The 15,097-nt window shown below is 56.4% G+C and overlaps 1 protein-coding gene across 1 annotated transcript in view; it reads left to right on the forward strand.

Annotated features, from left to right (window-relative positions):
* The window catches only part of LOC119940009 (microtubule-actin cross-linking factor 1-like), a 53,676-nt gene that overhangs the window by 24,682 nt on the left and 13,897 nt on the right, over positions 1-15,097 (forward strand). Inside the window, exons 15-31 of the mRNA XM_038760083.1 lie at positions 115-341; positions 755-877; positions 972-1,073; positions 1,202-1,303; positions 1,892-2,047; positions 2,639-2,794; positions 2,980-3,177; positions 5,003-5,131; positions 5,281-5,457; positions 6,843-6,998; positions 7,279-7,485; positions 7,590-7,709; positions 8,921-9,090; positions 10,294-10,453; positions 10,554-10,769; positions 13,790-13,915; positions 14,154-14,297. Coding sequence (XP_038616011.1) covers positions 115-341; positions 755-877; positions 972-1,073; positions 1,202-1,303; positions 1,892-2,047; positions 2,639-2,794; positions 2,980-3,177; positions 5,003-5,131; positions 5,281-5,457; positions 6,843-6,998; positions 7,279-7,485; positions 7,590-7,709; positions 8,921-9,090; positions 10,294-10,453; positions 10,554-10,769; positions 13,790-13,915; positions 14,154-14,297 — 2,669 coding nt within the window. The remainder of the gene's footprint in view (positions 1-114; positions 342-754; positions 878-971; positions 1,074-1,201; positions 1,304-1,891; positions 2,048-2,638; positions 2,795-2,979; positions 3,178-5,002; positions 5,132-5,280; positions 5,458-6,842; positions 6,999-7,278; positions 7,486-7,589; positions 7,710-8,920; positions 9,091-10,293; positions 10,454-10,553; positions 10,770-13,789; positions 13,916-14,153; positions 14,298-15,097) is intronic.

Here is a 15,097-nt window from a genome sequence, read left to right on the forward strand (position 1 = left end):
CGTGGGGTGGGGCTGAGCAAGACTAGGCCGAAGCCCTCCTGAACAGCCCATTCAGGTCTCTGAAAAGCACCTGGGCCCGGTGAGGGATTGGTCCGGCCCGGTCTGGTCTCTCAGCCCTGCAGGCCCAGGTGGAGCAGCTGAGGGGCCGCTGGCTGGACGTGAGGGCTGAGGCCCGGGAGCAAGAGCAGAGGCTGCGGGGACTCCTGGTCCTGGCGGAGCAGTTTTGGCAGGGGTTGGCGGAGTTGGCAGGCAGCTTGGGTGGTACCCAGCACCTGGTACTGCACCTGGAAGAGGCGGGGCCCGAGCCGGAGGGTCTCCGGAGCCGGCTCAGCGCCATGCAGGTGCCCGGTGGGGTGGGGGAAGCGGGGAGCGATGGAGGGGCCGGGGAACGATAGGGAGGGCGGTCCCTCGGGTGGGCTTTGGTAGCTCCACTGTCCCTTCTTTCTCAGTCCTTGCCCCCAAGACCATTGTCTCTTCCCTTTTCCCTTCTTCTCCCCACCTCTACCATCTTTTCCTTCTCCCACTAGATGGTCAGCTACTCGTGAGCAGGGAATCTTGCCTGCCAACTCTATTATACTTTCCCGAGCATTCAGTCCAGTGCTGTCAGATACCACTGATGGCTTCTTCCCCTCTTCTCCCCTCCCCCGTGGGTCAGGTCCCCCCCCACCCATGACTGTCCAGCTCCCAGGCCCTTGCCCCAGCACAGGGCGAGGAAGCCCAGGGACCACCCCAACCCCTGCCCTCTTGTACCCAGGCTCTGCGGGAGGAGGTGGACACGCTGCAGACCGATCTGGATGCCCTGGGGGCCTTGGGCCTGGAGCTGCTGTCCGCCTGCGGTGACGTGGACCGGCCCGAGGTCACCCGCAGCCTGGATGAGGTGAAAGGGGCAGGGGACAGGGCAGGCCGGGCGGCAGGGCGGCCCTCCGGTCTCCCCCCAGAGTGACCCTTCTCCTGGCTTCGACCCCCCACAGCTCTATGCCTCATGGCACAACCTGAGCCGGGTGTGGACGGAGCGGAATGGCCGTCTGGAGGAACAGCTGCAGGAGGCATTGGGCTACCAGGAGACCATGCAGGTCAGACGCGGCTCTTAGCCCCTTCCCTTCTGCTCTCCACCCCCCAACCTCTGCCCCTTTGATTTGACTCTGCCCTATCGACTCCTGTCAGTAACGATCTCTCTCTCTCTCTCCCTCTCTCTCTCTAGAGGCTCCTGGACTGGCTGGAAGGGGCCGAGCTGCGGATGGGGGAGGAGTTCCTGGTTGGGGGCGACTTAGAGATGGTGAAGCAGCAGCTGGACGAGCTGAAGGTGCGGGCGGCTGGCGGCCGGGGCCGGAGAGGGAGAGGCTACCCGGGGCCAAGGGCCAGGAGTTGGCTGATGTGGGGGAAGTGGGCCCCATAGAAGATTGGGAATTTCTGGAAAGGTGGGAATCTAGAAGGACAGATGGGGCAGGACGTGGGGCAGGGGCAGGAAAGGAAGGAGGCGGGGAGGACAGGCCGGCCCTGAGAGATCTGGTGAAGCAGCGTGGTCTAGTGGATAGAGCCCGGGCCTGGGAAGCAGAAGGGCATGGGTTCTAATTCCGGCTCCGCCACTTGTCTGCTGGGTGACCCTGGGCAAGTCACTTGGCTTCTCTGGGCCTCAGTTACCTCATCTGGAAAATGCGGGTTGAGGCTGTGAGCCCTACGTGGGACAGGGAATGTGTCCAACCTGATTTGCTCGTATCCACTCTGGCGCTTAGTACGGTGCCTGGCACGTAGTAACGGCTTAACAGATACCGTAATTGTTGGCATTGTTGTTATCTGGAGGGAGCTGAGAGCAGTAGGAGGGAGGGAGGGCCGGAGAAGGAACCGGAGTTAGCCAAGGCCCCCTGATGCCCTTGCCCTTTCCTTTCTCCAGGCGTTCAAGCAGGAACTGTACCAGAGCCGGGTGGAAGTGGAGAGCCTGCGGCACCGCCCGGCCGTAGGGGACCCCGAGAAGCCCAGCCCCCCTCCTCTGTTGGGCAGCTTTCGCCAGCGCTGGGACTGCCTGGAGGAAGAGGCTGTCAGCCGGCAGGTAGAGGCTCCCCACCCCTTTTCCACCAGGCAGACCCACAGACTCACATTCACACACCCTTGTGGGAGCATTAGAGAAGCAGCGTGGCTCAGTGGAAAGAACCCGGGCTTTGGAGTCAGAGGTCAGGGGTTCAGATCCTGGCTCCGCCAACTGTCAGCTGGGTGACTTTGGGCGAGTCACTTAACTTCTCTGAGGCTCAGTTACCTCGTCTGTAAAAATGGGGATGAAGACTGTGAGCCCCCCGTGGGACAACCTGATCACCTTGTAACCTCCCCAGCGCTTAGAACAGTGCTTTGCACATAGTTAATTAATGCCATAATTATCGTTATTATCTGGGCTCTTTCTCCCCACATTCCATCCTGCCCATCACCCGCCCAGGGACTCTGAGATATTCTTACCTCTCCGCAAAGCTTTTCCTCCCCCGAGCCTTCTGCCCTCGCCCCTACAACTTCCCCTTTTTCTCTGGCCCTTCACAACGTCCATTCCCTCCCTCCTCTTCCCCCTCTTTCTCCTTCTCTTGCCGCTCCGGGGCTCTGACCTGCCTCTTTTTCCCACCCCGTCCCATCCGCCGCGGCGCGCTCCATCCCACAGCACCAGCTGGAGGCTACCCTGTTGGGTTTGGGGCAGCTACAGCCCCAGCTGGACGAGCTGGTTCAGTGGCTGGAGCACACGGCTGACCAGCTGCAGGGAGCCCCTTCCCTCGGCCTCGACCTTCAGGGCTGCGAAATCGAGCTGGCCAAGCACCGGGTGAGCGAAGGGCGCGGGGAGCGGTGAGAGCAGGGCAGGGAGAAGGGGGTTTGTCCCCGGAGTCAGCCCCGCTCCCCACTTTCCCCCTGCGCCAAGGCCTCCTGTCCGGGGAGGGAAGAGGGCGGGTTGGGCGTGGGCCAGGGGAGCCCCCGTCCGAGCCGTCGGGACCCGGTGTGGGGTTGCAGGTCCTGCGAAATGACGTGCTGTCGCGGGCCCGGACGGTCCAGTCGGTGAGCGAGGCGGCCAGGGGGCTGCTGGCCACCGGCCTGGGCGAGGCGGAGGCCGGCTTGCAGCTGGCCCTGCAGACCCTGCAGCGGCGCTGGGAGTCCGTGCGGAGCGAGACCGAGAGCCGCCAGCTGCAACTGGAGAACAATCTGGGCCAGGTAACGGGGGGGCGGGGGGGGGGGGGGGGTCTTCGACCTCCGACTCGACTCATCCCCGACCGTCACCTCAGCCGGGGCCCAAAGCCGTGATCTGACCCTCTCGCTTCGGATTTTGGGGCCTCAGTCCCTCCTCTGATCTCCGCCCTCGAACCCGGCTCCCCTGATGGCAGCTTGGGTTCCAACCTCCGGCCCCAGTCCTCCCACCCTCAATCTGATCTCCCGTCCCAACCCTTAAGGGTCTCGTACTACTACGTTACCCAAGCGCCTATTATTGAGCTCTGTGCACAGCGGATGTTCCGTCGATACCAGTGACACCGCAGTTACCGAGATTATCCTCATCCCTAATTTATACCTTGACCAGACACAGTGTTGGCACTAAGACGGTGTAGCACTTGGTTGTGATTTCTCAAGGTCAGCGGGCCAATTGCCTACAATCAATCAATTGTATTTATCGAGTGCCTACTGTGAGCAGGGCACTGTAGCCAGCGCTTAGAACAGTGCCTTTTATTTTGGTTAAATAAATAAATTTATAAATTTATTTTATTTATTTTATTTTATTTTGTTAGTATGTTTGGTTTTGTTCTCTGTCTCCCCCTTTTAGACTGTGAGCCCACTGTTGGGTAGGGACTGTCTCTGTATGTTGCCAACTTGTACTTCCCAAGCACTTAGTACAGTGCTCTGCACACAGTAAGCGCTCAATAAATACGATTGATGATGATGGTGATGCTTTGCACATAGTAAGTGCTTAATACATACCATTACTGTTATTGTACCACACGCTTCAGAGAGTACGATGGAATCGTTGTGGGCATGGTAAATGTCTGTTTATTATTATATCGTACTTTCCCAAGTGCTTAGTATTGTGCGCTGCACTCAGTCAGCGCTCAATAAAGTCATTCAATCGTATTTATTGAGCGCTTACTGTGTGCAGAGCACTGTACTAAGCGCTTGGGAAGTACAAGTTGGCAACATATAGAGACGGTCCCTACCCAACAGTGGGCTCACAGTCTAGAAGACTCACAGTCTCAATAAATAATAATAATAATAATTATAATTATAATAATGATGGGATTTGTTAAGCACTTAGTACGTGCAAAGCACTTCTGTGAGCACTGGGGAGGTTACAAGGTGATCAGTTTGCCCCACGGGGGGCTCACAGTTTTAATCCCCATTTTACAGATGAGGTAACTGAGGCACAGAGAATCAATCAATCAATCAATCATATTTACTGAGCGCTTACTGTGTGCAGAGCACTGTACTAAGTGCTTGGGAAGTACAAGTTGGCAACATATAGAAACAGTCCCTACCCAACAGTGGGCTCACAGTCTAAAAGGGGGAGACAGAGAACAAAACCAAACATACTAACAAAATATAATAAATAGAATAGATATGTACAAGTAAAATAAATAGAGAAATAAATATGTACAAACATATATACAGGATATATACAGGAAGTTAAGAGAAGTTAAGTGACTTGCCCAAAGTCACACAGCTGACAGTTGGCAGAGTCAGGATTTGAACCTGTGACCTCTGACTCCAAAGCCCGTGCTCTGTCCACTAATCAATCAATCAATCGTATTTATTGAGCGCTTACTGTACGCTGCTTCTCTATTAAGACTAATTTATTAATTATTAAGACTAAGATTAAGACTATGAGCCCACTGTTGGGTAGAGACTGTCTCTATATGTTGCCAATTTGTACTTCCCAAGCGCTTAGTACAGTGCTCTGCACACAGTAAGCGCTCAATAAATACGATTGGTGATGATGATGATGATGATGAAGAGAGCGGAGAGGTCCAGAATCCCCCCTGTCCACCTTCCCCAGCTGCAAGATGTGGAGCTGGAGGCCTCGGAGCTACTGGACTGGCTGGAGCAGGTGGACGTGCGGCTTTTTCTCTTCAAGCCATCGTGGGGCCCTCCGGACACCCCCCAGGAGCGGCTGGCGCTACACACGGTGGGCCAGAGCGAGCGCGAGCGGGTCTGGGCGCTGGAGCTTCAGGGCCCCCCTCGCCCAGCCGCCGCCGCCCCGGGGTTGGGCCGCGAGCACGGAACGGGCCTTGGGGAGACCAGCTCCTCCATCGCCCCGACTCTCCCCGTCCCCAGGAGCTGTGCCGGGAACTGGAGCAGAAGCGGGCAGCCTACGAGGGCCTGCGGGAGCGGCTGCAGCGGCTGGTCCCCGCCGGGCCCCGTCCCCTGCCCCGTCCGGTGGGCACCGAGCACAGCCTGTGGCTACTGGAGCACACCTGGCAGCGGGTGGCCGCCCAGGCCGGGGAACGCAAGGTCAGCGGGGGGAAGGCAACCGGGCGGCGGGGCTGGGCCAGCAGCGGGAGGGGGACCAGGAGGAACAGCAGCCGAGGAGAAGCAGTGTGGCTCAGTGGAAAGAGCCCGGGCTTTGGAGTTAGAGGTCATGGGTTCAAATCCCCGCTTCGCCCATTGTCAGCTGGGCGACTCTGGTCACTTCACTTCTCTGAGCCTTGGTTCCCCCATCTGTAAAATGAGCCCCACGTGGGACAACCTGATCGCCTTGTATCCCCCCCACCACCCAGCGCTTAGAACCGTGCTTTGCGCGTAGTAAGCGCTTAGCAAATACCATCATTGTTATTATTAAGAGTACAGCGCTTAAGAGAAGCAGCGTGGCTCGGTGGAAAAAGCCCAGGGTTTGGAGTCAGAGGTCATGGGTTCAAATGCCGGCTCTGCCACGTGTCTGATGTGTGACCTTGGGCTAGTCACTCCACTTCGCTGAGCCTCAGTTCCCTCGTCTGTAAAATGGGGATTAAGACTGTGAGCCCCACGTGGGACAACCTGATCGCCTTATATCCCCCCCAGCACTTAGAACCGTGCTTTGCGCGTGGTAAGCACTTATCAAATACCATCATCATTATTATTAAGAGTACAGCGCTTAAGAGAAGCAGCGTGGCTCGGTGGAAAAAGCCCGGGCTTTGGAGTCAGGGGTCATGGGTTCAAATGCCGGCTCTGCCACATGTCTGCTGTGTGACCTTGGGCAAGTCACTCCACTTCGCTGAGCCTCAGTTCCCTCGTCTGTAAAATGGGGATTAAGACTGTGAGCCCCACGTGGGACAACCTGATTGCCTTATATCCCCCCCAGCGCTTAGAACCGTGCTTTGCGCGTAGTAAGCGCTTAGCAAATACCATCATTATTATTATTAAGAGTACAGTGCTTAAGAGAAGCAGCGTGGCTCAGTGGAAAAAGCCCGGGCTTTGGAGTCAGAGGTCATGGGTTCAGATGCCGGCTCTGCCACATGTCTGCTGTGTGACCTTGGGCAAGTCACTTCTCTGAGCCTCAGTTCCCTCATCTGTAAAATGGGGATTAAGACTGTGAGCCCCACGTGGGACAACTTGATCATCTTGTATCCCCCCCAGCGCTTAGAACCGTGCTTTGCATGTAGTAAGCGCTTAACAAATAGCATCATTATTATTATTAAGAGTACAGGCAGGAATGGCAGGGGGTGGCTGGGGGGTTGGAGCTGGATGAGACTGCCAGTCTGGGTCCTGGGCAGGGGGGTGGGTCTCCGGGTGGGCCATTCTGGGGGGCTGGAACAGTTGCGGGGGTGGGGGGAGGAGGCCGACACCCCAGCGAGGCCTCGGCGGGCCGCTGTGGGGGGCGAGGCGGAGCTTTGGGGCTGATGGGCAGGAGCCTCCCTCAGGTGTGGCTGTCCGAGGGGCTGGCCCTCAGCACCGAGTTCCACCAGCGGGCACAGGAGCTGTTGCGGTGGGGGGTAGAGGCGGAGGAGCGGTTCGGCAGCCTGGCTCCCCCCAGCCTCGTCTTGGACACTGTCAGTGCCCAGCTTCAGGAGCACAAGGTTCGGGGGAAGAAAGGGAGGGGAGGGACGGGGGACCCCCAAGGATGGGAAGCCAGGTTGCGAAGGGTGGGCGGGCCGAGGGTACAGGGGGGCTGGGGCTTGGGGGGGACGGACCCAGAGGGGTTGGGTCACTCCGCTCCAGACCTCCTTCCCTCACCCTCCTGTAACCCCACTCCCACCTTCATCGCCCCCCAAAGCATCCAGAGGCCTGAAGGGAGTAGGGTAAGCCGCGCCCGCCAGAGGCGGTGCCCGCCCGGGGGTTGACGCCCGGCCCCCACAGGTGCTGGCCCAGGAGGTGGCATCTCAGGGAGAGAAGCTGGCGGGGCTGGAGTCCGTGGCCGGGCGGCTGAAGGGCTTCAGCCAGGAGCAGGACTGCACCATGATCCAGAGCCTGGTGTTCACGGCCCAGGAGTGGCTGGGCCGGGCCCGGCACCGCGTGGGCGAGAGGGGCACGGCCCTGGAGGAGGCGCGGCGGCGTGCCAAGCAGGTACTCCGGAGGGTTCACGGGAGCGGGCAGGAGGGTCTGGGGAAGCCACCGTGGGCCTTGGCTCAAACTCCTGCCTCCGCACGTTCCCTCGTCCTCCCTCCCAGTTCACCGAGTCGCGACGGCTTCTCCTGGACTGGCTCGATGAGGTGGAACCGACCCTGGAACTGCCCAGAGACTCGGCTTTGAGCCAGGGGGAGATCAAGGTCCAGCTGAGCCAGCACAAGGTACCAGAAGCCCCGGCCTCTCTTCCTCGTCCACCCCCGGCCCGCCTCTGACTCCCTCCGTGACCTCGTCTCCGATCCCGCACCCTATCCGTCACGGAGGCCTCGGCCCTGTCCCTGTAACTCCTCGATCGTCATCAGCATCGTTATCATCCGTAGGATCTTAGGGGGCTTCCTGGGGCCTGGGTTCCTGCCGTGGGCCACGGGGACTATCTAGAGATGGGAAAGCAGAGGCCTCTATTGGATCAACTATTGGGTGGCCGTGAAAGAGCCCCATCTTACCCAAGAGCCTTGGGCTGTGTGCGGAGGTGACAGAGGAAGAGTTAGTTGTCAAAATAATAATTAAGCACATCCTAGGTGCCAAACGCTCTACTAAACGCCGGGTAGATTAGAGGTAGAGGAGCTGGTACTGAACGCTGGTAGAGGAGCATCGTGGCTCCGTGGAAAGAGCCCGGGCTTCGGAGTCAGAGGTCATGGGCTCCAATCCCGACTCCGCCAATTGTCAGCTGTGTGACTTTGGGCAAGTCACTTCACTTCTCTGGGCCTCAGTTCCCTCATCTGTCAAATGGGGATGAAGACTGTGAGCCCCCCTAGCGCTTGTAACCTCCCCAGCACTTAGAACAGTGCTGTACACATAGTAAACGCTTAATAAATGCCATCATTATTGTTATTAGATATAAGTTAATCAGGTCTCTGTCCCACAAGGAGCTTACAGTCTAAATGGGAGTTGGAGAACAGGTGTCCAATCCCCATTTTACAGGGGAAACTGAGGCACAAGGAAGTGAAGCTACTGCCCGAGGTCACGTGGCAAGCTAGTTTAGAGCCAGAGCTATAACCCAGGTCCTCCGACTCCCAAGCCGAGGGTCTCTTCTCTAGGCCGTGCTCTTCTCTTAATAGACCTCGCTTGGGGAATTTAAAATGGTGAAAAAGGCCAGCTCAGGGCCATGAAGGCAAGAAGCAGTTCTCCATCCCGGGCAGACCTGACCGGAAGCAGTGGGAATGGGATGGGAGATGGGAAAGGAAGCCTCCTGACCGGTCCGGACACCAGTGTTTGGTCGCGATGGGCCCCACCCGTCCAGCGCCCTGACAGTCGGGAGGGCTGCCCCCTCCATCAGCCGGACCCCCTCGGACCCTGCCATGGATCTCGCCGGTGGCCTGCTGAATTGGGGCGGCGGGTGAGGTCGCGGTGGCTTTCCTCCCGCCCGCGCACGCAGGAGTTTCAGCGGGAGCTGCGGGGCAAACGGCCCGTGTTCGAGGCGACGCTGCGAGGGGGTCGCGCGCTCCGGGAGGGAGCGCTTCTCCCCGAGGACGCCGGGCCCCTCGATCTGCTGCTGGCCGAGCTACGGGGCCGCTGGGACGGGGTCTGCAGCAGGGCCCTGGAAAGGTGAGCCCCGTTGCGGCCTCTGCGGGAGAGAGATCGGAGCCCTGAGCTCCCCCTAATAATAATGATAGCATTTATCCCCCTCTCCATCCCCCTATAATAATAATAATGATAGCATTTGTCCCCCTCTCCATCCCCCTCATCTTACCTCCTTCCCTTCCCCACAGCACCTGTATATATGTATATATGTTTGTACATATTTATTACTCTATTTATTTTACTTGTACATATCTATTCCATTTATTTTATTTTGTTAGTATGTTTGGTTTTGTTCTCCGTCTCCCCCTTTTAGCCTGTGAGCCCACTGTTGGGTAGGGATTGCCTCTCTATGTTCCCAAGCGCTTAGTCCAGTGCCCCGCACACAGTAAGCGCTCAATAAATACGATTGATTGATCGATTAAGCGCTTACTGCGTGCAGAGCACCGTTCTAAGCACTGGGGAGGTTACCAGGTGATCACGTTGTCCCGCTGGGGGCTCGCAGTCTTACAGATGAAGTAACTGAGGCCCAGAGAAGTGACGTGACTTGCCCAGAGTCACCCAGCTGACAGTGGGCAGAGCCGGGATTTGAACTCACGACCTCCGACTCCAAAGCCCGGGCTCGTTCCACCGAGCCGCGCTGCTTCTCCAAGGTTCTCATCCCAGGAGGGGCCCCTCCCGGGGCAGCTCCCCGCTCTGCCCTCGGCTCTCCCCTGGCTCTGCCAATCAATCAATCAATCAATCAATCGTATTTATTGAGCGCTTACTATGTGCAGAGCACTGTACTAAGCACTTGGGAAGTACAAATTGGCATCACATAGAGACAGTCCCTACCCAACAGTGGGCTCACAGTCTAAAAGGGGGAGACAGAGAACAGAACCAAACATACCAACAAAATAAAATAAGTAGGATAGAAATGTACAAGTAAAATAAATAAATAAATAAATAGAGTAATAAATATGCACAACCATATATACATATATACAGGTGCTGTGGGGAAGGGAAGGAGGTAAGACGGGGGGATGGAGAGGGGGACGAGGGGGAGAGGAAAGAAGGGGCTCAGTCTGGGAAGGCCTCCTGGAGGAGGTGAGCTCTCAGCAGGGCCTTGAAGGGAGGAAGAGAGCTAGCTTGGCGGAGGGGCAGAGGGAGGGCATTCCAGGCCAAGCTCCCGGAGGCCCACCGGCCGTGCTCCTCTCACCCCGGGTTGCGCCCCAAACCCCTTCCCCGCAGGCAGCAGGCCCTGGAGGAAGTGCTGCTGTTCTCGGGCCGCTTCGCGGACGCCCTGCCCGCGCTCATGGACTGGCTGTACCAGGCCGAGCCCCAGCTGGCCGAGGAGGGGCCCGTGGCCGGCGACCGTGACCTGGTCAACCGCCTGGTGGACGAGCATAAGGTCGGCCCCACCTCCGCCCACCCGTCCCAGCCCCAATCCCGTCGGCGGAGCCCTCCCTTCGACCCCTGACCGGTGCGCTCTTGACGCCGCGGGCCCCCAGGTGTTCCAGAAGGAGCTAGGCCGCAGGGCGGGCTGCGTGCGGCTGCTGCGGCGCTCGGTGCGAGAGCTGACCCGCGGCGGCGGTGGCGGCGGCGGCGGCAGCAGCGCAGACTCCCAGTGGCTGCAGCGGCAGGTGGAGGAGCTTGGGCAGCGCTGGGAACTCGTGTGCCGCCTCTCCCTGGCCCGGCAGGCCCGCCTCGAAGGCGCCCTGCAGCAGGTATTCGTCTCACGCTTCCACGGATACATCATCATCATCATCATCGATCGTATTTATTGAGCGCTTACTGTGTGCAGAGCACTGGACTAAGCACTTGGGAAGGACAAGTTGGCAACATCTAGAGACAGTCCCTACCCAACAGTGGGCTCACAGTCTGAAAGGGGGAGGCGGAGAACAAAACCAAACATACTAACAAAATAAATAGAATAGATATGTACAAATAAAAGAAATAAATAGAGTAAAAAATATGTACAAACATATATACGTATATACAGGTGCTGTGGGGAAGGGAAGGAGGTAAGATGGGGGGGATGGAGAGGGGGATGAGGGGGAGAGGAAGGAAGGGGCTCAGTCTGGGAAGGCCTCCTGGAGGAGGTGAGCTCTCAGCAGGGCCTTGAAGGGAGGAAGAGAGCTAGCTTGGCGGATGGGCGGAGGGATTGGGGGCATTCCGGGCCCGGGGGATGACGTGGGCCGGGGGTCGATGGCGGGACAGGCGAGAGCGAGGTACGGTGAGGAGATCAGCGGTGGAGGAGCGGAGGGTGCAGGGTGGGCCGTAGAAGGAGAGAAGATACATCCTCTTCCAGTTGGACACGGTCCGTGTCCCACGTGGGGCTCACAGTCGTAATCCCCATCTTTCAACCGGTCCAGCCAGTTGTATTTATCGAGCGATTAATCGTATTTGTGGAGCACTTACTGTGGGCGGAGCGCCGGACTAAGCGCTTGGGAAGTCCAAGTTGGCAACATATAGAGCCGGTCCCTACCCAACAGTGGGCTCACAGTCTAGTAATAATGGCTTTTGTTAAGCGCTTACTATCTGCAAAACACTGTTCTAAGCGCTGGGGAGGATACAAGGTGATCAGGTTGTCCCACGGGGGGCTCACAGTCTTAATCCCCATTTTCCAGATGAGGGAACTGAGGCCCAGAGAATAATAATAATGATGACATTTGTTAAGCACTTTCTATGTGCCAAGCACTGTTCTAAGCGCTGGGGGGTACAAGGTAATCAGATTGTCCCACATGGCGCTCACAGTCTTAATCCCCATTTTCCAGATGAGGGAACTGAGGCCCAGAGAATAATAATAATGATGGCATTTGTTAAGCACTTTCTATGTGCCAAGCACTGTTCTAAGCGCTGGGGGGATACAAGGTCATCAGATTGTCCCACATGGGGCTCACAGTCTTAATCCCCATTTTCCAGATGAGGGAACTGAGGCCCAGAGACGTTAAGTTCATTCATTCATTCATTCATTCAATCATATTTATTGAGCTCTTACTGTGTGCAGAGCACTGTACTAAGCGCTTGGGAAGTCCAAGTTGGCAACATATAGAGACGGTCAATACCCAACAGTGGGCTCACAGTCTAGTAATAATGGCTTTTGTTAAGCACTTACTATGTGCAAAACACTGTTCTAAGCGCTGGGGAGGAAACAAGGTGATCAGGTTGTCCCACGGGGGGCTCACAGTCTTAATCCCCATTTTCCAGATGAGGGAACTGAGGCCCAAAGAATAATAATAATAATGATGGCATTTGTTAAGCACTTTCTATGTGCCAAGCACTGTTCTAAGCGCTGGGGGGATACAAGGTAATCTGATTGTCCCACATGGGGCTCACAGTCTTAATCCCCATTTTCCAGATGAGGGAACTGAGTCCCAGAGAATAATAATAATAATGGCATTTGTTAAGCACTTTCTATGTGCCAAGCACTGTTCTAAGCGCTGGGGGGTACAAGGTAATCTGATTGTCCCGCATGGGGCTCACAGTCTTAATCCCCATTTTCCAGATGAGGGAACTGAGGCCCAGAGAATAATAATAATAATAATGGCATTTGTTAAGCACTTTCTATGTGCCAAGCATTGTTCTAAGTGCTGGGTGGATACAAGGTAATCTGATTGTCCCACATGGGGCTCACAGTCTTAATCCCCATTTTCCAGATGAGGGAACTGAGGCCCAGAGAAGTTAAGTTCATTCATTCAAGCACATTTATTGAGCACTTACTGTGTGCAGAGCACTGTACTAAGCGCTTGGGAAGTCCAAGTTGGCAACATATAGAGACGGTCCCTACCCAACAGTGGGCTCACAGTCTAGAAGGGGGAGACAGACAACAAAACAAAACATATTAACAAAATAAAATAAATAGAATAAATATGCAGAAATAAAATAGAGTAATAAACGCATACAAACATATATATATATATATATATACAGGTGCTGTGGGGAAGGGAAGGAGATAAGGCGGGGGGGATGGAGAGGGGAGGGGAAGAGGAAGGAGGGGGCTCAGTCTGGTGACTTGCCCCAAGTCACACAGCTGACAGTTGGTGGAGCCGGGATTTGAACCCATGGCCTCTGACTCCAAAGCCCGGGCTCTTTCCAACGAGCCAGGCTGCTTCTCTACTATGTGCGATTACTAAGTGCTTGGGAGAGTACAATATAACAGTAAACAGATCTCACAGATGAGGGAACTGAGGGACAGAGAAGTGAAGCGACTTGCCCGATGTCACGCAGCAGACGTAATGGAGTTAAGGATTAGAACTCAGGTCCTCTGATTCCCAGGTCCGTACGCTTTCCACTAGGTCACGCCGCTTCTCTCTCCACTAGGCCAGACGGGTTGGGGTAGGGAGGAGATGAAACCCCGGGTTCCGGGTGGAAAGGGAAGCGCGATGGGGTCCCGAACGTCATCATCATCATCATCAGTCGTATTTATTGAGCGCTTACTGTGTGCAGAGCACTGGACTAAGCGCTTGGGAAGTCCAAGTTGGCAACATATAGAGACAGTCCCTACCCAACAGTGGGCTTACGGTCTAAAAGGGGGGAGACAGGGAACAAAACCAAGCATACTAACAAAATAAAATAAATAGAATAGATATGTACAAGTAAAATAGAGTAATAAATATGTACAAAGATATATACATATATACAGGTGCTGTGGGGAAGGGAAGGAGGTAAGAGAGGGGGACGAGGGGGAGAGGAACGAAGGGGCTCAGCTGAATATACCGACCCCAGCCGTCCTGGTGTTCCACAGGCGGAGGAGTTCGATGGGTTGGTCCACAGTTTCCTGGAGCGGCTGACGGACGTGGAGAAAACTCTCCGCTTGGGACCTCTTCCTGAGGAGGAGGGGGCTGTGCGGGACTGTCAGAACCAGCTCCAGGTCAGTCCCGCCCTCCCACCCCAAACCACCGTCGCCCGTCCCCGACCCAGCCGCAGCCGCCCCCCCCCCGAGCCCAAATCTCAGTCCTCCCCTCGGCTCCCGTCCCCCGGCAACCTCCATCCCAACCTCACCTTCCGACACCTCCCCATCCCCGCCGCATCCAGGCCTGTCCCTCCTCCCACACCCCAGGAATCCCAGCCCCCGTGGCCCTGGCAGTGCCCTCTGCCCGTTCTGGCAGGAGATGCTGCGGAACCTGCAGTGCCAGCAGTTGGAGCTGGAGTGTGTGACCTCGCTGGGCGAGGAGATCCTGAACGACTGCCATCCCGACGCCGTCATCACCGTCCGCTCCTGGGTCAGCGTGGCCACCAGCCGCTTCCAGGAGGTGAGGGCGGACCCCGGGTGAAGCCGAGAGGCCAAGCTGCGGAGGCGTTCAGTCGGGGCCGCGTGGCGATCCCGAATCACGGATGCATTGTGAGGATGACGATGTTGATGCGGGAGACCACACGCTCGGAGCACAGGATAGTCCAAAGACCCCACAACCCCGACACACAGTCCAGGACTTTGAAAAGTCACCAAAACCAAGCCCTTCCTCCCAGATTTACCCCTCCGGGGCACGTGGGTGTCTCCGGGAATGAAATCTCCATACCCTTCCTTTTCCCAGGGCTGTATCAGGAAGTCAGGAAGTTTTTCCTTTTATCCAGCCAAATTCTCTCCTGCCGCAATTTAGACCCGATTGGTCCTAGTGGACGCAGAAGACAACCGGTCAGCGTCCTCCTCATAGAAATCCTTCTCTGGGTTCAACTCTCTCAATTCCTTTAGACTTTCCTCTTTGGAACCGTTTTCTGCCCGTAATCATTTCTGTGCCTTTTCTCAGGCCCGTCTTCAGTTTCTCTTCTCCTGAGTAAAGTGTGGTGACCAAAAGCAGACCAGGATCCTATTAAAATCTGACCAGGGAAGCCTGTAGTTGGGGGATTATTGCTGAGCTTTGGCTCATGGCCAAGTGGATAGTGGATCTGGGTTCTAATCCAGGCTCTGCCACTTGTCTGCTGTGTGACCTCGGGCAGGTCACTCCACTTGTCCGTACCTCAGTTAACCTCAACTGTAAAAGAGGGATTAAGACTGTGTGAGCCCCATGTGGAACAGGGACTGCGTTCAACCCAATTTGTCTGCATCCACCCCAGC

The sequence above is a fragment of the Tachyglossus aculeatus genome, chromosome 18 (genome assembly GCF_015852505.1).
Source record: "Tachyglossus aculeatus isolate mTacAcu1 chromosome 18, mTacAcu1.pri, whole genome shotgun sequence".
NCBI classification, from domain to species: domain Eukaryota; kingdom Metazoa; phylum Chordata; class Mammalia; order Monotremata; family Tachyglossidae; genus Tachyglossus; species Tachyglossus aculeatus.